General features: G+C 42.8%; 1 protein-coding gene across 4 annotated transcripts in view; it reads right to left on the bottom strand.

Annotated features, from left to right (window-relative positions):
- atp8a1 (ATPase phospholipid transporting 8A1) overlaps positions 1-20,057 on the bottom strand; it is a 433,224-nt gene that overhangs the window by 223,453 nt on the left and 189,714 nt on the right. For all 4 annotated transcript variants that reach the window (XM_038791303.1, XM_038791304.1, XM_038791307.1 and 1 more), the window contains one exon: positions 10,391-10,496. In XM_038791303.1, the coding sequence (XP_038647231.1) occupies positions 10,391-10,496 (106 nt within the window). The remainder of the gene's footprint in view (positions 1-10,390; positions 10,497-20,057) is intronic.

Here is a 20,057-nt window from a genome sequence, read left to right as displayed (position 1 = left end):
TCGACCTCATCTAATGCCTTACTATTCGCTATTCTATCACGTTTTCCAAGTATTCTATTTAACTCGATACCACTCTGATATATCCTCATCAATTAACACTTATCTATCTTACTATCTTTTCTGTCAACATCTGATTCCAACTCACTCATGTGCATGATAAAATAGGACTGTCAGCACAGCTTCGTCAAGGGAAGGTCATGCCTGACGAATCTGTTTAGAGTTCTTTGAGGAAGTAACAAGCAAGTTAGTTAGACAAAGGAGAACCAGTGGACGTAATTTATTTTCCAGAAGGCCTTTGACAAGGTGCTGTATAGGAGACTGTTAAATAAGTTAAGAGCCCATGGTGTTAAGGGTAAGATGCTGTCACGGATAGAGGATTGGCTGACTGGCAGAAGGTAGAGAGTGGGGATAAAGGGGTCTTTTTCAGGATGGCAGTTGGTGACCAGTGGTGTGCCTCAGCGGTCTGTGCTGGGACCACAACTTTTCACAATATACATTAATGATGTGGAAGAAGGAACTGAAAGCACTGTTGCTAAAGTTGCAGATGATACAAAGATCTGTAGAGGGACAGATAGTATTGAGGAAGCAGGCGTGATGCAGAAGGACTTGGACAGGCTAGGCGAGTGGGCATAGAAATGGCAGATGAAATACAATGTGGAAATGTGTGAGGTTATGCACTTTGGAAGGAGGAATGGAGGCATAGATTATTTTCTAAATGGGGAAATGCTTAGGAAATCAGAAGCACAAAGGGGCTTGGGAGTCCTCTTCACAATTCTCTTAAGATTAATGTGCAGGTTCAGTCAGCAGTTAGGAAGGCAAATGCAATGTTATCATTTACATCGAGAGGGCTAGAATACAAGGCCAGGGAAGCACTTCTGCTATACAAGGCTCTGGTCAAACTCCACTTGGAGTATTGCGAGCAGTTTTGGGCCCTGTATCTAAGGAAGCATAAAACAATGGAGCAACAGCACTAGCTTGAAGTAAACCAAAAGAGAAAATTCTGGAAAATCTCAGCAGGTCTGGCAACATCTGTAGGGAGAGGAAAGAGCTAATGTTTAGAGTCCAGATGACTTGCTTTTATCCAGCTTCAAGTAAAATTGGCTGAAACAGAGAGGGAGCAGAGTAGGAATGCTGAAAGAAATTAGCGCAATCCAAAAGGCACTGGACTCCTTGCTGACTCAACGTGCTGACAGGGGTATATAGTTCCTAAGGGCTCGAAGGGTAACAGGATGATTAAGTCGGAGGATATTAAAAAGGGCATTTAAATGTTTCTCTGCTGATTTATGTAAAACCAGTCAGTTGGGAAATGCACAAGTGTTTTTTCTCTTCCTTTAACCTCCCACCAATTGTTGAGGATCAAAGGTCAACTCTAAATGCTCCCATTTCTAAGAGGGAAGTGGTATTTATCGTTGGACTAGTAATCCAGAGACTCAGGGTAATGCTCTGGGTACCGGGTTCGACAGACTGAAATTTGAATTTGATTTAAAAATCTGGAATTAAAAGTCTAATGATGACCATGAAACCTTTGTCGGTGGTCATGAAAATCCATCTGGTTCACGAGTGTCCTTTAGAGAAGGAAATCTGCTGTCCTTATCTGGCCTGACCTACATGTGACTCCAAATCTACAGCAATGTGGTTGACTCTTAAATGTCCTCAGGGATGGGCAATGAATACTGGCCCAGCCAGGGATGTCCACATCCCATAAACGATTAAAAGAAATTTACCTAGAGGGATCTTGGGGCAGCACGGTGGCACAGTGGTTAGCACTGCTCCCTCTCAGCTCCAGGGACCTGATTTCAATTCCGGCCTCGGGTGACTGTGTGGAGTTTGCACTTTCTCCCCGTGTCTGTGTGGGTTTCTTTTGGGTACTCTGGTTTCCTCCCACAGTCCAAAGATGTGCAGGTTTGGTGGAATGGCCATGCTAAATTGCACCTTAGTGTCCAAAAGATTAGGTCAGGTGATTGGGTTATGGGGAGAGGGGGAGAGGGTGGAGGCATAGGCTTAAGTAAGGTGCTATTTCCAAGAGCCAATGCAGAGTTGATGGGCCGAATGGCCTCCTTCTGCACTGTAAATTCTATAAAACGTCTATGATCTTCAGTCTGGTTGGGCTCTGGGCCTGATGGTTTTGGGAGAGAATTTTATAAGGAATTTAAAGGCTTGCTAATAGATCCTCTGATTGGTGTGCATAATCATGCATCCTCAGTCGCTTCAAGAAGCAACTATCTGCTTAATTTTTAAGGCAGGCAATAACCCCCAACTAATGTGCATCGGCCGATTTCACTCTTGAATATAGACTTGAAATTATTGTCTAAAATACTGGCTTTGCGTCTAGAAAAAATCCTCCCTCTGATTACCTGGGGTGATCAGACTAGGTTCATAAAGGACCAAGATTAATGTAACAATAAGGAGATTATTAACTATTGTTCCGGTCTTCTAAAACAGGCGATAGACAGCTTAGTGATCTCATTAGATGCTGAGAAGTTTTGTGGAGTGGAATTATTATTTAAAAAATATATACATTAACTTTTACAGGATATGAGCTTCGCTGGTTAGGCTAGTATTTGTTGCCCATCACTAATTTCCCTCGAGAAGGTGGTGGCGAGCTGCATTCTTGCACCACTGCAGTCCATATGGTGTAGGTACACCCACAGTGCTGTTGGGGAGGGAGTTTCCAGGATTTTGACCTAGCAACAGTGAAGGAACAGCAATATATTCCTGAGTCAGAATGGTGAGTGACTTGGAGGGGAACCTCCAGGTGGTGGTGGTGGTGTCCCAGGTATCTGCTGCCCTTGTCCTCCTACGTGGTAGTGGAAGGTGCTGTCTAAGGAGCCTTGATGAATTCCTGTAGTGTGTGTTTGAAAGAAAGAGAGAGAGAAAGAGAGAAAAAAAGAGAAAGAGAGAGAAAAAGAGAAAGAGAGAGAGAGAGAGAAAGAGAAAAAAAAAGAAAGAATGTCTGTGTCAGAGGGGGTGTGTGTGGGAGTTCGAGTGAGTGATGGAGTGCCTGTGCAGGTGCTTCTGGGGGAGTGTGTGAGACTGGCAGAGTGTGCGTGTGTGCATACGCAAGTGACTGAATATCAACTGAGTGTGTTGTTAGAGCGAGTGTGGCTGAGTGAATTGTGCATGTGGAGGGGTAGTACAAGAGACTGAGTGAATGTGTGGGGGTCAGTGCAAGTCTGCCTTATGCCCAAACTCAGTTTCCTCACTCACCCTCATCACCACATGGACACGCTGTAGCCATCTGGGATGGCCACGTCCCGATTACAAAATGGACACATTGCAAAGAATGCAAGGAAAATGGACAATGCTGAGAAAGCAAGCAGGTGCAAAGTTTGTCTGTTGATTGGAGCTGTAGCTCCCAGACAAGACCGATACTGCGAAGCCATTAGCATACTAATGAGCCATCTCCGGGGACAAAAAGGTAAAATTTAAGTAAACGATACTAAGGCAGACACCCCGGCACCAGAGGAGACTAGAACAAAGCAGGCAAACAGCCACCTAGGACACGCCCAGCAATCAGGGCACCCACCCCTTTATTGGAGGAAATCGATAGGAATGATCAAGATGCGGTCCAATTAATTGGGGCCAAGTTCAAGGCCCGCCCAAAAGCGCACAAAGTCCCCTTCAGGTATGAGATACCCTCAATTACGACACAGGAGAGAAGATAGGTAATTCCAAGGCTTTAATCATCAGAGAACTGAACAGCAGCCGAGAAGTGTGCTCATCACATGCTGCCGAGTGAGCCTCATCTTATATACCGTTTCCTGGGGGCGGAGCCAGAGGCGGAGTCACCCAGGGTTTCAAGCCCGGTCTTAAAGGGCCAATGTATTAAAGGTAATGCACCGTTACAGCAGCTACTGATACCATTCATCACAAGGTATAAGAACAAGCCCCTGAGAGAGAATCGCTCTCTTGGCCTTGGCTCTCAGCAAGGAGACCCCTGCCTAGCAGCTGCACCGGAACAAGCAAGTCCAAAGTCAACGCACGCTACGAGACAGACGCTCCTAGCTACTATTACGTACCAGCTCAACCCCAGCAGCCTCAGAACTGGACAACGGCCATTGATCCTCTGACTGAGTGGGCACCCAAAGCTAAGTATAGTCTTTAGTAGTCGTGATAGTTTAGTTAGTAGAGTTTGTGCATGAGTATATTTGACTGTGTGTGGAAATAAATGAGCATTGATTTCGAACTTACTAACTGGTGTATCGAGTCTTTGATCAGTATTCGGTTTTGAACCTTGTGGCGGTATCGAAAGATACCTGGTGACTCTTGAGCAAACGTAATTAGAATTAAGGAAGGCGACCATATTAACCGCCATAAACAGAGCCAATTTAAGAGAGAACACAATTAGCAACAACGCACCTACTCACACTCAGCCACCCACATATACTGACCCTTTCCCATTCTGGTCATTTTTACTACTTACTACTTTTTAAAACTTAAAAATTATGGCGATGACATTGCTGTACTTTTGCTCAGTAACTTTTCCTTAAAACCTCAACTTGTTTTGAAATTCAATTTCTTGTGCCAAATCTCATCTTTCTGAAATTTGAATGAGAAGAATATGCAACTGTGACCTCCCGAGCAAAAAGATTCGATAATTAAACTGTAAATTAAGTATTTACTGCATTAAAGAAACTTCACGAGCATACCCTCATCAAATGAACATTCATATAGACTTCCAATGTATATCTGCTGGATAGTATGCAAAGGTGAAAAATCTGAACAGCCAGGGATTCCCTGGCAGAGTGTCCACGCAGTCGTAAGCGCCATCGCATTTTACGACGGCGTGAATGGACCAACCCCACGACTAATTCTAGCCCCTACAGGGGGCCAGCACGGCACTGGAACTGTTAATACCGCTCCAGCTGCTGATCCGCGATTCGCGCTGGTCGCGGGGATTCTCCGGCCCGACCCCGGGCTGAGAGGATCCCGCCCGTGGAATTTGTACTTTTCTCTCGATTGTATTATCTGCCAAAGTATATGAATTTAACAAGTGAAATGTTATTTATATTTGTATGAACATTTTGTTCGATATAAAGAAACCACAAATCCAAAGCCATCCTTTCTCATTGCCATGCAACAGCTGTACACCATTTCAAGATAAAATCTATATATATATATGCACTGTGTAAGATTATGGTGATAACATTATGCAACACTACTTCAGCTCAAACCAATGCAACCATTCAGCTGTTAGCAAAAGGCAAGTATTGAGAAATTAAGACTCTTGTTTCATGTCAGTGTGGAGTGGCATCTCCTCCTCTTGCAACATTTCCCCTACTTTGCCATAAATCTGCTTCATAACTTAATCCTGGCTCTTGCACCATCAGAAGAAACATTTTCAGCACATACTTACAAGTTCTAAACTGTGGCATGCAATTATTTGGATTGGCATCCAATGACATTGGAATTTTGGTATAATTGTAGAAGGGTAAGAAAGACCAAGGCACCTTTCACACTCTAGTTTAACTACCTTAAGCCAGAAAAACATCTAGGTACTAATATATAAACTGTAATGGATTGAGGTGCCTGTCTTTAAGACAGCATAGCAGAGGAGAGTCACCTGGCTCCAGGGACCAATGGGGACAGAAGGTGGGCAATCACCCAGAGGGTGGAGTCCCCTCCCAGACAGAATACATCAGGGAGCCATGTAGTAAAGATGAAAGGCTGGAGCAGCATGGTTGTGCCATTATTTCTTGTTATCAATAAACTCTGTCTATTCACAAGAAAAACCGGCGTCTCCTCATTGTCAGGCTACCACATTGGCGATGAGGATACAAACAATTATAAGGGCGCAGCCAACCTGTGGGTATTGAGTTAAACTGAAGTCTGACCCGAATGCTTGTTGGTCAAATAGATAGTGGCAGACCCTGAGGGACAGATGTAGAGGGAACTTGACTAGCAGAGTCAGACGTTTGGGACATTGTAGAAAATAACCCTCAGAAACAAGAGCTGTGATCCGGAGTTAGATAAAAGCAGACTGAAGTGAAAAGGAAAAAAAGAGAGCACAGGAACAACTGTCAAAAGTGAAAAGGGATAAATGCCCTAAGGAACTGCAGAACCTGACCCAAAAGCACGAGAAAGCGAAGAGGCTGCGGTTCTAGGCTCCCGATCGGATCTGGGTGGGGGGGGCTAAAAGAAAAAGAGAAGTCAAGCAGTTTAGAAGGGTGTCCATAAGGAGCAGCTGCAAGTTCCTGCCAGAAAGAAGCGTGGGAAAGCACAGAGAGAGAGAGAGAGAGAAACAGCAGGTGTAAGCAAAAAAATGGTTTTGACAGTATTAAAGTGGTAATGCATTTCAAGTCGTACAACATTAATGCAACAACCACCAGAATGAACAAAGGACAAGGGATGGGAAAGTCAGAGAAGACACCATATAGAGGTCAACTTTACAAAGGGGTCTGCATGTAACGGATGACCTCAAGGAAGGTAGTGAAGGGCTTGAGGAAGAGGCAACGCTGGAACTCATAGGAACTTAATAAGTTCTCAAGGGAGAGCAACATCAGACTCATAGTAGGTAGTTAAAGAAACATCGGAGTGTGTTGCGCAGTGGTTGACCCCGACCCTGGGTAAGGGGGGGGGGGGGGAATGTGCCATAGAGAAAATCCATGAAATAGGCAACAGAACACCGAAGAGCTAAAGGCAACAAGGCTTAGTTGCATTCCGTCCCTTTGTATCGTAACGAGAAATTGCTTGTAAGTATTAGCAATGAACTACAAGCAAATGGTAAAGCTGTAATCAGTCAGAAAGTAAGACAAACCATAGCAGAAGAAGAGCTATGAATGAAGGAAAAAGAATAGTGTAACCCTACCCGAAAACCACAGTAAGTAGGAAATTAGTTCAGCGTTTGTGGCCGTGATGTAAACGAGAAACAGCCCAGCTATATCAAAGTCACTCTGGCAAAGGTGGAAGCGGCTAGAAAGTCTATCAAGTCAGCAAGAAAGAGTGCAGCATTTACCAGCCAGCAGAAGGGGAACTAAAATTAGAGCCAGTTGAGGGGTTGAGAGAAAAATCATAAGCTGAACCCAACAAGAGGTCAGAGAATGGAACTCGAGTAGAGCCACGGAAATCCCATTATAATGGAGGTCATCAATTTTGTGACAAGTGAGAGAACTGCTAGTCTCAGAGTGAAACACAATGATATAATCCATGGTGTTCATGTAGAACATCCTGAATCATCTACTAGAGGACTAGTTTAAAAATAAGATGGATCAATTTAAATAGGATTTGTTCAAGGGGGTTGTTAAACTCCTTGCCTTACAAACCAAGCTTTAAACAGTCAAAATGCTGACTAGACACAATACATTGAGGTTCTCAAAAAAACTCACTCACTGCTCAACAACAGAGAGCTGCCATATTTCAAATAGAGGTTACAAATATGACCTCACTAGAGAGAAACATTAGGGATTAAGAAGAGGAAATTCCAATCTGAAGATTAACCAAGCTTTGAGTATTGAAGATCGAGAAGAGGAACATTGGCAGATGGAAGTTTACAAGAGCCATTAATGGGAATTGTTTGGAGATCTGATCGAAGGATCAACTACCAATTGTGGGGAAAATATTGATGAGCTTGAGAATTGGGCATTCTGCAGAAACTGTCCTTGCGTTTAGGGTGCTGTGAAGGACATAGCTGTGGACAAACCCAATAGAAGAACACAACTATTGGGACATATGGAGGTGGAAGAAATGATGAATGAATAAGTAGAGGTCGACGCAACCACAAAAAAAGGAACTTGGCAATGGTCAAAAGCCATGCAGAGGATGAGAAGGGAGAGACCATGAACAAACGTTGTTAGAGAGAATGCTGGATTCACCTTGAAAGAGACTCAAAGACAGACAAACTGAACGGATTGCAAATGCGGAGTGAGGAACTAGAGAATGGTTGTGATCCTTTTTGGCAAGAGAAAATTGCGGCCAGAAGAAAGTCACTGTAACAGAGGAAGAACACAGATGTTCAGAGTATTAAACTTTTGGGGGCGGGGGGGAAAGAGAGAGAGAGAAAGAGGAAGAGGAGAACATGGTTGTATGGCAATACAAGCTCATCATGCCCAAGATTGGTTGATGCAGTACACAGAAGAAACTGAACTGACATCCCAGAATAAGATTGTTGAAATGGTCAAACTAATAATTATGCACCAGAGCTAATGTGATTACATGGTTGACGGGAAAGATGCAACTGGAAATGCTGGAACAAGAAGAGACTTTATCACATGCCCAAAGTACCAGAAACAGAATACCACTACCATCATCTTCACAAGTGACAGACCGAATTTGTGAATAAGTTGTCAAGACATCACACTGTGTTGTATTGTGATGAAGGTACCTGCATGGATTGTAAAGTAAGTTACTTGACAGAGAAGTGGATCAATAGAGGACTGGAGAGTGGCACTGACCATAAGTAAAACACGTAATCCTTAGTCAGCACAGAGTCTAGGACAGCACTTGGAAAGCAGCAAGCCTGCATGGAAGAATCTCATGCAAGATTATATTTGTAAATTTGCATAGTTGAAGCCTGCTCGTGGAAGTGTTATGTTAAATGCAAGGCTCACAATCTCATTATTGAACAACCACTCCATTGATTTTTAAATGTTTAACCTGCATGTATAATATTTGCGTTGAATATATTGTGTTGAGTAGATTTATTCTGAAGAATGCATAAAAAGGTTAAAGGGGGTGGGATATAGTGGATTGAGGTGCCTACTTCTTTAAGATAGCAGAGGAGGGTGACCTCCCGACGGAGTGGCTAATCACCTCAGAGGGTGGACTCCCCTCACAGGTGGAATATAGCGTGGAGCTATGTAGTAAAGATACAAGGCTGGAGCAGCAGCTCAGCACTTCTCCAGGGCAGCGAGACCAGTTGTTTCTTGTCATCAATAAACTCTGTTCATGCAAAGAGCATCAGCCTCATCTCTGCCAGGCTGCTGCATAAACTATCGGGACAGTTCCATGTGCACCTTTCAGCGTACTCAAGATTTTGTCATGAACTATGCAAAGACATATAATGTCACATGGAGCATCCACCATCAACAGTTTACGTTGGAACAGGTTATTTGACATAATGATCTAAAGTACTTGAGAAACAAACTAGATCATAGAATCATAGAAATTACAGCGCAGGAAGCCGCCATTTGGCCCATCGAGTCTGAACCACTTAAGCCCACATCTCCACCCAGTAGCCCCACCCAACCTTTTTGGACACTAAGGGCAATTTATCATGGCCAATCCACCTAATCTGCATATCTTTGGACTGTGGGAGGAAACCCACGCAGCCACTGGGAGAACATGCAGACTCCGCACAGACAATAACCCAAGCTGGGAATTGAACCTGAGACCCTGGAGCTGTGAAGCAACTGTGCTAACCATAGTGCTGCCCTGCATTACATTTTCCACATTACCAACCAGATTGCAGGTAATGTGGAAAATTCAGGGGCATGACTGAAAAACATGATCACTGATATAGATTTTTAGATTTGGAGAGAGCATTCAAAGCCAGTCTTCACAGCATATATACTGGATGCTTTAAAGATCTATAGAGTAATCAGAAAAGGAACAGCTAGATTTCACGTTCATCAAATAATTAATTTGGCAAACAACCAAGAAAAAAAGAGTTGCATTTATATTTCACCATACAAACCTTCAGGAACTTCCTAAGCAATGTCTTACCATTGAGTTGTAGCAATTGTTAATTAAACAAATGCAGCAGCCAGTCGCCTAAAGCAAATGGGATTAATTATTTAAAATCATATTTTGATAACATCTATTGAAGGACAATTGTTGGCCAGGAAAAATCTGTCCTCGGAACAGTGATATTTAATCTTTTGTGTCCACCGGAAGAGTACCTTGGTTTAATGTTTCATCCAAAAGGCAACACCTGTGACAAGGTCACACACTCAGGTGGTTAAAGCCTGGATTGGAGCCTATTTTATCATACTCATCATAATTATGTATGACACACTTTGGTTCTAGTGACACAATACTCATTCTATTTGTCATACTGGATTGGTGCAGTGGCGATCCACGATTAAGCCATGTATAATTGAGACTCCTTGTAAGTAGTTGCAAGGGTATACAAATCTATAATTGCATAATAGAGAGAAAGGATTCAGTAGGGTAACCTCCAAGCCAGTCACATATCAGAATCTAAGTTCAAACAGCGCTAGTACAAATGGCCATGTTGAAATGCAATTTGGCTGCTCTATTAGCTTAATTCACACCATTACCAATATAAATTTGGTTAAGTATTTTAACACAATGGAACTTTAGTTTTTCATTGTCTTATGTCATTCCCAATTAACACTATTTTAGAGAAAACACATTTTTAACAGTATAAGCTCTTGTATAGCATACAAATATGCAGCACAATTCATTTCACCTATTGGGCATTAACTCTTACCTGGGGATGACGCTTGATAGATTATCTTGTCACCATCCCTCTCAGGTACTGCTGTATGGCAAATTGCCATCATTGTTAAAAATTCGCAGATGACTGGTGCTGTGGGCTAAAATGTTAAGCGAAGATTAACAAAGCTCTGGAAAAGAACATGCCAGAAGATTTTCAAAAAAAAAAGGCTCATACATTACTCAAAAAATTAAACTGGCTGATAATTGCTTTATTGCATATAATTTATAGCACAGAAACGTCATGCCCAGCAGAAGCATCATGTCTGTATTTATGCTCCACAATAGCCTCATCCCACTTTACTTCATCTAACCCTATCAGCATATTCTTCTATTTTTTTCTCCCTAATCATACTTCCCCTTCAATTAATCTATATGCTATTTGCTTCAAACACTCCACGTGGAGGTAGTTTATACATTCTGATCACTGAGTAACTAAAGCCTCTATGAAAAGATGAGCGACGTGGGATGATCGATTGACTAACCATTTTGTTTCCACCTTTGCTGAATCAACTTGGATCTGTTTACAGATGGGCTTAACCCAAAGTTTTCACAGCATTATATATATATTTTGTACAATTGATTTCTACTCACAGTGATTCAACACTAAGAGCTAAACAAATGATAGCCTCAGGAAAGAAATACAATATATGCAACCAAGATTCTTAACGAAGGAATTAGCTCATCATTTAACTTGACAGGCAAGAATATTGTTCTGTCCGAACACCAGACACCATGGCAAACATTGTTTTCCAATAGTTCCTGATCAGCTGCTGCAGGTGAATGTAGAAAATACTGCTCTGCATATTTTCATTTTACTTTGTGGATTTTCAGCATATGGCATCTTATAAAGGTTTACTAAAGAAATTAGATCACAGTTGAATTGCGCATACTTCATAGCTTCCAATATATTTGAAAAATTAAATCCTGTCAAATCACTTGAGAATACCTAAAATTATTATAAGTGATGCAATGTTCAGATATTAATGCATCGAGGAATACTTTGTACTGAAAAAATTCATATACTCAACCAGAGGCAAGAGTTTCTCAGAGTCGTGGACAAACTGAGAATTAAAGAAAATCTAAAAATACAATCTGGTTTGAACTAGCATGCATCATTTTCCTTTTAATCTTTTCCACCTTTTATGTCAACATTAGGCAGTACATATTTCTTGCTTTGTATTCAAATTTCCCACAACCTCAGCAAAGTGAAATGTGAAAATCTGGATGTCATTGTCTGATATACCTTCTCTCCTCCAAAAGCTGCACACCATCCGATTCATCATTCAAACTGAATGGTGCAGTTGCTGTACCTATTTCATGGTGTGAGGACGATTTATTAAAAAAATTGGGGTAATATTGTTTTAGTCTGTAAAGACGACTGTGCATTTGTGTATGCGTGTAAATGATTTAATTAATCTGGAAAAAAATTAATTGAGACAACTTGTCTGGAAGAGTGGTGAGATAAAAGGGATCGAGGTGTTAAATGCATGCATTTGTAATAAAAAGCCAAGGCAGCATGGATTTATAAGAAAATGAGTTGAGTTTAGAAAGTTGCTTTAGGAGACAGGGACTTGTCTTTTCAGTTGTTAAATTTCAAGTAAAGGTATTTACAACTTGCAACGGTTTCATAAGTAAACAAAGGAAGGTTATTCAATTCTATTTTACCCAAAATGACAAGAGGAAAGAAATTAAAGATTTTTATATTTTGGAAAAGTTAAGTTCAAAGAGATACTGAGGACAGAGGAATCAAAGATGAAAGGGAAACAGGTTATTTAAGGAACAATGTTAAACTGAGTTGTGTTGGCTCTTTGGGGAAGACTTCCTGTGCTCAAAAAAGGTGAAAAGTTGGAATGAGCAACCCAGTCATGCCAGAAAAGTCTTTGCAAAGTACAGTAGTCTGTTTTCTGAATATTCTTGGATTTCCACAGCAGAGTGGAAACAAATAATGTATAACTAAATATTGTGTGCTCAAGTTGTATTTTCCTCTTGTTATAAATTTTTTACATTTATTTTCAAATCCCCAAATTGTTACCGGAATTCTATACTTCTGGGATCAGTAGGTTTCTTGTTTCAGGTACACAGAAAAACATCAGCAAGTCATGTTTCTTTCTCATCCCTTCAGTTTTAATTATTGAAGGTTTTTTTTCCATTTCTGCCTCATCTTTCTCTCTTCATCCAACTTTTCTTTTCCTCTCTAATGTAAATCAGGAAACAAAGCTCATGTGTGTTATATGCAAGGAAATACTGAGAAATGAAAGATTAAAACCCTAAAACGGCATTTGGAAACTAAGCATGACAAGTTCAAAGACAACCCTTTGATTCTTTTCAATGGATGCAGTGAGAACTTCAATCATCAGCTGAAGTCCTAAGCAGAAATGTAATATTGAATGACAAAGCAAGTTAGATCGTGTGGACCAAACGCTCACCTGTCACATTAAAGGTAAGCATAAATGGTGGGTCGCGAAGTTCGGATGGCCTGGGTCATGAAGGATGGCCTCTTGGTAAAAATGGTTCCCAGGCACTAAAGGTGTGAAAAAGCTGACATTCACTGTTCTTTGATAGACTCACTGGATTGATGATGACTTGCTTTCACTCTGCTCCGATTGGTTCCGAGTTGGCTGCTAACCCGAATGCTTAATGTGCAAACTGCTACATGCGATGCAGGTGGTGCTTGAAGTGTTGGGCAGAGTTTTATGTGCTCTGATACCTCGACTTCCCCTCTGCATGCTTCCAAGTAAGACTTCCCCTCTGCATGCGCTTGATATCTTCCTAAATAAACCTTCTGCTTTTGGTTGGTCAAAAACCAGGGACTCACAAGAGGTGGTAGATGTTTGATCTCTTCAGGAATGCCTTGAGGATATCGCTCATGTGTTTCTGCTGACCTCCTGGGAGTCTCCTGCTGAGACCGAGTTCGGAGTAGAGCAGACACTTTGGGAGCCTGGTGTCGGGCATATGGACAACATGCCTTGTCCAACAGAAATGGTTTTGAGTGATTAGCGCCTCAATACTGGGAATATTGGCTTGGGAGACAACACTGCTGTTGGGCCACCTTTCTTGCCTCCGGATTTTCATAGCATGCATGAAGTGTTTGGTCAACATCACTGAAAAAACTTCCTGTGGTAAGCTGGTTGCTTTTTTAGGATTCAAATATGCCTCATCATTGGTGTCCTCTCTTAAGCATTAATAATTATTATTGCTAGAAACATAACAAATAATGTCCATTACAGTTTGCTATTGCATATAGTCAGAAACAAACAATGGATTGCAAAGCCAACTAAAAGGTTTTGTTTACTGGGCAACTTCTATATTGAACAATCCTTCATGCAAACAACTTCCAGGTGAAATCAAACAACCGGAGAATTACTACTGATGCAAAGTTTCAATCTAGTGCTGATATACAAAGTAAAAGTAAAGTTGCCATTGACCCAGACGACCATAGGCTGTTTTCCCCTTCAACAGGGAGAGCTGACTGGTGGTAATTTAACCGGAGGATCACGACACCTCAGGCAAGGGGCAAGGTTGAGAATGCAGGTCTTCATGAATAACTTCAGTTGGTATGGGAATTGAACTTGCCTCGCTCTGCATCACAAACCAGCTATCCAGCCAACTGAACTAAATCGGCCCAGATATATAAAGTTTAAAGGACATGAATAATAAGAAAAATAAAGAAGTTCAAACACCACAGTTAAGGTGAAGGAAGGAACTTTCCTTTATTGAAGTTTTCAAAATAATAAACTGTATACATTAAGAAAAACTAGTCCACCGTTTCAAAATAAACGATAAAAATAGAGCCAAAGGATACGACTTTAAAATGCAGTAAGCTGATAATTCAAAATTGTTTTTTGAATTGGAAAAACATTGAATTATCCAGTAACTCAAATTAAGCAATTGAAATAATGTTGTAATTAGATGGCTTATAAAGCTTCAAGGGTAATAGCATATTATTCAGTAATTTGGATTTTTTGTACCTTTGAATTAGCCAGCGTGCACAGCAGTGAAAACACATTTAAACCAATGCGTCAGGAAATCAAAATAATACAGGCAAAAACAATGCAGATGTTTAAAACATAGTTGAAGACTACAAGGGGGAGCTATGCATTTATTCACCTTTCTTGTGCTTACTTTTTTCAGTGATCAGATTCTTTCTGAATTAAATTTTATTACTTGCCTTATTCGCTCGTGTCCTACTTACTAGCTTCAGATATTCCCGATAGGGAAGATCTCAGCCAGGAGCGCAAAGTATACCGATGAACGATACCCACACAATAGTTTTCAGAGTCAGCCTATTTTAATATTTCAGATGAGCTGCAGGCTCTACCAGCCTCCCTAATGCCTTTCTGCACAGCTTTTATTTGGGAACCTTAGTCTCAATATTTTTACCCAGAACTGTGCCTTGGTGGGCTACATTTAGATTGTGTAGACTGAGTATGAAAAGTGTACTTTATGTTTCAGTATGCTTCAATGCTAATGGGAACAGAGGATTAGTGGTTACGGTCCTGCACAAGCAGTTCTGAGGTCACAAGTTTGAATTCGAGCAAATAACGCCTACACTACAGTCAGTGCAGGGGTTATGTTATTGGACTTGTAATCCAGAGGCTTGGTCTAACAATCCTGAGAATGTAGTTAATTTTAAAATTTGAATCAAAAGCCAAAAATTAATTTAAAAAAAACATGAAGCGGATGGATTGCTGTAAAAAAACAATTCTTTCCCCATTCTGCATTAAGGAAGGCAACTCCATCCTTATCTAGCCCAACCTACATCTTACTCCTTTTGAGGGTCACTTTGTGTAGGGTCAACTACATATTCATATTTTAAAAATCATGCAGTAATATCATCCTGAACAAAAGGTATACGTGCTATTGTTAGGATACGAGCCGCACCAGAAACAAATGTGTGTTGGGATACCGGACGTGAAACCCCAAACATTTTGCAATTTGTAAAACTGAGGAAAAGATGCTTCACCCCAGGAGTGATGGTTCTGAATAATAGGTGTCTTTTATGTTGAAACTGGCTTTAATTTAAACACAGAATCAACAACATTAACAAAGAAATAGTTAAAGTTCTTAAATTAAAGGAAAAACTTTAACTCACTATCAACACCTGCCACTAAAACAAATTCTATATTCCAAAAAAAGCAAAGTTCAAAACAAAGGTCTGAATCCACTCATTAATGAAGTCAGCAATCAGGGTTACTTGTTGTTCTCCAAGCAGACCTTTGAAGAAACAACCTGAAAATCCTTCTATCTTGTCAGACTCAATCTTACAGCAATATTGAAAAATCACAGGCAGACCTGGCTCCTCCCATTATTTTCATCATATGTGAACGCCCGGTGTTGACATGTAGGTGGAGGTCGCATGTTGGGTGGCTCCCGCTAGAGTTCTCATTTTCTGGCCCCGTTCACGCAGTTTTGGGGGGAATTTTTATATAAACTGTCTTTAGTAAAGTAAAAACAAACGAGCGCTAGTCTGCCTGCGGACCCAGATTCAGTGCGGCATTCTTTGGGAGGAAAGATAGAGGGAGCAAGCTCACTGGCTGCACCTGGTGGACACGCTGGCTGAGGTGATGGCGGTGGAGTTCAAGAGACAGTTCGAGCAGCTTGGGAAGGAGACGATGGGAATGCTCAAAACAGTTGGTGGAAGATACGCTGGCACCAATAAAGGAGGCTTTTGGAAAGACTTCAGAGACAGTGCAGGAGCATGGTGAGATATTGAAGGGGGTGAAGAAGGCATTCTTCTGGCACAGTGACCAGCTAACCTCGATGGGAGAGGAGCTGCAGTAGGTGGAGGAAAGTAATTGAGGGCCAAGAGCCAAAGTGGAGGACCTGGCGAATAGGTCACGGCAGCAAAACCTTCGGATTGTGGGACTGCCTAAGGGGCTGGAGGGCCTGAAGCCGAAGGAGTGCTTTTTGGGATGTTTGACACATTGTTGGGGGTGGAGAAGAATGCCTCCCTCTACGAGCTGGATAGGGCTCATCGGTCGCTCCGGTCAAAGCCAAAACAAATGATCCACCAAGAGCTGTGATAGCCTATTTTCACAGTTATCAGATGAAGGAAAAGGTCTTGAGATGAGCCAAGCGGAATCGGTAGGCGAGTTGGAAAGGGAGCGATATTCATATATACCAGGAAGTCACAGTGGAGCTGGCAACAAGGCAGACAGATTTTAATAGGGTGAAGGCAGCGCTTTACAAGAGTGATGTGTGGTTTGAAGTGTCCTACCCGGTGAAGCTGAGAGTTTCGTTTAACTCCAAGGATAATTTTTTTATTTTATTTTTTTTTTTTTTTGAGGTGTTGGTGGAGGTAGATGTATTCGAGAGGGCTGAAGGACTGGGACTGAACTGAGTTTGGACTTTGATTTCTTATGTTAAGGTCGGGAGGGGACCGTTTGGGGACAGCAGGATAATGGGTCAGGGTTTCTTTTCCCCTTAGTTTAGTGTTTAGCATGTTTGGTTGTTTAGAAGGGTTGGGTGTGGGGGGATGGGCATTACTGTTGATTGTTCAGTTAGGTATGTGGGAGGAGAGGACTCTGGTGGGGGTCACCTCAGTAGCAAAATTTGCTAGTGAACTGGAGTGAGGTGAGAGTTAGGTTTCAGATGGAGAATGTGGTGGCAGATGCATTATAGTAACAGATGCTTTGGAGGAGAGGTTAGTGGTGTTGGTAAGCATGTATGCCCCTAATTGGGATGATGTAGTGTTTATGAAGAGGATGTTAGCGGCCACCCCGAGCCTGGACATGCATTAGTTAATCTTGGGGGATTGATCTGAGCCGCACTCTTTGACCCCTTGTGGCAGGGCAGGGCAAGGGTGTAAGCATTTATGAAGGAGATGGACAGACAAATCTGTGATGGTCCTTGCACCCAGGGGATAGGGGGTATACCTTTTTCCTCGCCAGTGCATAATGTATATTCAAGGATTGATTTCTTTATTATGGGGAGAGATCATCTCGGTTGAGGCACTAGTGAATAGGGAGGCAAGAGAGGAGCAGCTGCGGTTGTCAGGCAAAACTTTGGAAGTGGATAGGAAGTATGCAGAGGATCCCATTCCAGAACATTTGGCCAGTAGAAAGGAACTGCAGCCGCAGTTTGACATTTTGTCAGGGAAAGCAGTGCTCCAGGTGAGGCGAGCGACGGGTGTGGTGTACAAGTACGGGGAGAAGGCCAGTCGTTTGCTGCTGGGTTAGCCCCATCGGCAGGCGGCATCCCAGGGGATTGTTCAGGTCCGGGGTGGGTGAGGGAGCTGGTATTTGCACCGGAGAAGGTGAATAGGGCATTTGAGGAGTTTTATAGAGGTTGTATAGGTCGGAGCCCCCGGGGAATGAGTCGGATACGAGGAGGTATTTGGAGGGGCTGGGATGTCCTGCAGTGGAAGAGGAGGACTCAGTGGGGAATTGAGGAGATTTGGATGGTTGTAGGGCAAATACAAACGGATAAAGCTAGGGGGCCAGATGGGTTCCGGGGTGAATTTTAGAAATTTTTGATAGGCTGGTGCTGCTTTTGGGGGAGATGTTTGAAGATGCTGTAGCTAGCGGGGCACTTCTAGAGACAATGGGGCAGGCATCTATTTCACTGTTGTTAAAAACAGATAAGGACCTGGGGGAGTGGGATTGTATCGGCCAATATCCCTGTTAAACGTGGATGCCAGGATTCTTGCCAAAGACGTTGAGTAGTGTAAAGTTATTTATTTGCTGAGTTGGTGCGGTTTGGGATTGGGCCTAATTTTGTGGCGTGGGTTAAATTGTTGTATAAGGAACCAAAGGTGAGTGTTTGTAAAAATGAGGTGAATTCAGAATAATTTCAGCTGTCTATGGGAATGAGGGAGGGATGCCACAGGTCCCCCCCTTTTGCTTGTGCTGGCGATAGAGCCCGTGGCCATTGCGCTGAGGAGCTCAGATATGTGAAGGGGAATAGTGATGAGGGATGGAGCATAGGGTGTCGCTGTATGTTGATGACCTCTTGTTGTATATTTCTAACCCAGTTTCCAAGGTGGGGGAATATAATGAGGCTACTCAAGTGATTTGGGACCTTTTCAGGATACAAATTGAATCTTGAAAAGAGCGAGTACTTTTTGGTAATTTGCGGATGGGAGCTGGCTTGGGGGGATTGTCATTTCGTGTGGCGACTACTCACTTCAGGTATCTGCGGTGCAGGTGGCCCAGGATTGGGCCCAGCTTCATAAATTGAATCATACGGCCCTGGTGAACAGGCTCCCGCTATTATTGGCAGGCTGGGTGCAGGCGATAAAGATGAATGCTTTGCCCTGGTGTTTATTTTTATTCCAGTGTTGACCAGTCTTGCCAAAGGCATTTTTTATGGGATTGGAATGGTTGATTTTGTCGTTTGTCTGGGCAGGTAAGGTGGCGAGGATTCAGAAGACGGTGCTTCATAGAGGGAGACAGTCAGTGGTCTGCCAAACCTTGAGGCAGGATTTTGTAGGGGTTGGGATGCGGGTGTTGCTTCTGTTTGCCCCAGGGAAATATTCAGGTAGTCTGGTGGTGGCGGCCATGCTGAAGCTATAGAGGCCATTTCAACAGCATTTTAAGTTAAGGGCGGGGTAGAGGTTGATGCCGATCCGACAGAATCATATGTTTGAGCTATTGAGATAGGTGCTAGGTTTCGGGGATGGGAGAAGCAGCGAGTGGTGAAAATGAAAGACCTATTCTTGGAAGGGCAGTTTGCGAGCTTGGAAGAGTTGAGGAGAAGTTTGGGACTGCACAGGGGAACCTTTTAGGTGTATGCAGGCGTGGGAATTTGCAAGGAAGGTTTTCCTGACGTTTTCGGTGACACTGCACTCCTCGCTGTTGGAGGGGGTGTTGTCAGTGATGGGGTTGGGGGCGGGGGGGGGGGGAGGAGTCATCTCAGTGATTTATGGGAGGATTCTGGAGTGTTCAACATTGTTGGAGGGGGCTAAAGTGGGAAGAGGAGCTGGGATTGGCGCTGGAGGAGGGATTATGGTGCGAGGTGTTGCGGAGGGTGAACGGCTCAACATTTTGTGTGAGACTGGGGTTAACACAGTTAAAGGTGGTGCACAGGACATACCTGGCGAGGTCAAGGATAAGCCGGGTCTGAGGGAGTGGTGGATATTTGCAAGCGTTGTGGGAGAGGACCGGCCGACCATGTACATATGTCTTGGTCCTGCCCAAAGTTGGAGATAAACATGTAATGGCAGTAATAAAGAAACAAACAAAAGAAAATTACAGCACAGGAAAAGGCCCTTCGGCCCTCCCATCCTGCGCCGATCCAGATCCTTTATCTAAACCTGTTGCCTATTTTCCAAGGTCTACTTCTCTCTGTTCCCCACCCGTTCATATATCTGTCCAGATGCATCTTAAATGATGCTATCATGCCTGCCTCTACCACCTCCACTGGCAAAACATTCCAGGCACCTACCACCCTCTGCGTAAAAAACTTTCCATGCATATCTCCCTTAAACTTTTCCCCTCTCACCTTGAAATCGTGACCCCTTCTAATTGACATCCCCACTCTTGGAAAAAGCTTGTTGCTATCCACCCTGTCCATACCTCTCAATTTTGTAGACCTCAATCAGGTCTCCCCTCAACCTCCGTCTTTCCAATGAAAACAATCCTAATCTACTCAACCTTTCTTCATAGCTAGCACCCTCCATACCAGGCAACATCCTGGTGAACCTCCTCTGCACCCTCTCT

This window comes from Scyliorhinus canicula, chromosome 3, assembly GCF_902713615.1.
Source record: "Scyliorhinus canicula chromosome 3, sScyCan1.1, whole genome shotgun sequence".
Classification (NCBI taxonomy): Eukaryota; Metazoa; Chordata; class Chondrichthyes; order Carcharhiniformes; family Scyliorhinidae; genus Scyliorhinus; species Scyliorhinus canicula.
The sequence above is the reverse complement of the archived record's forward strand: the minus strand, read 5'-3'. Positions and strand labels throughout refer to the sequence as shown.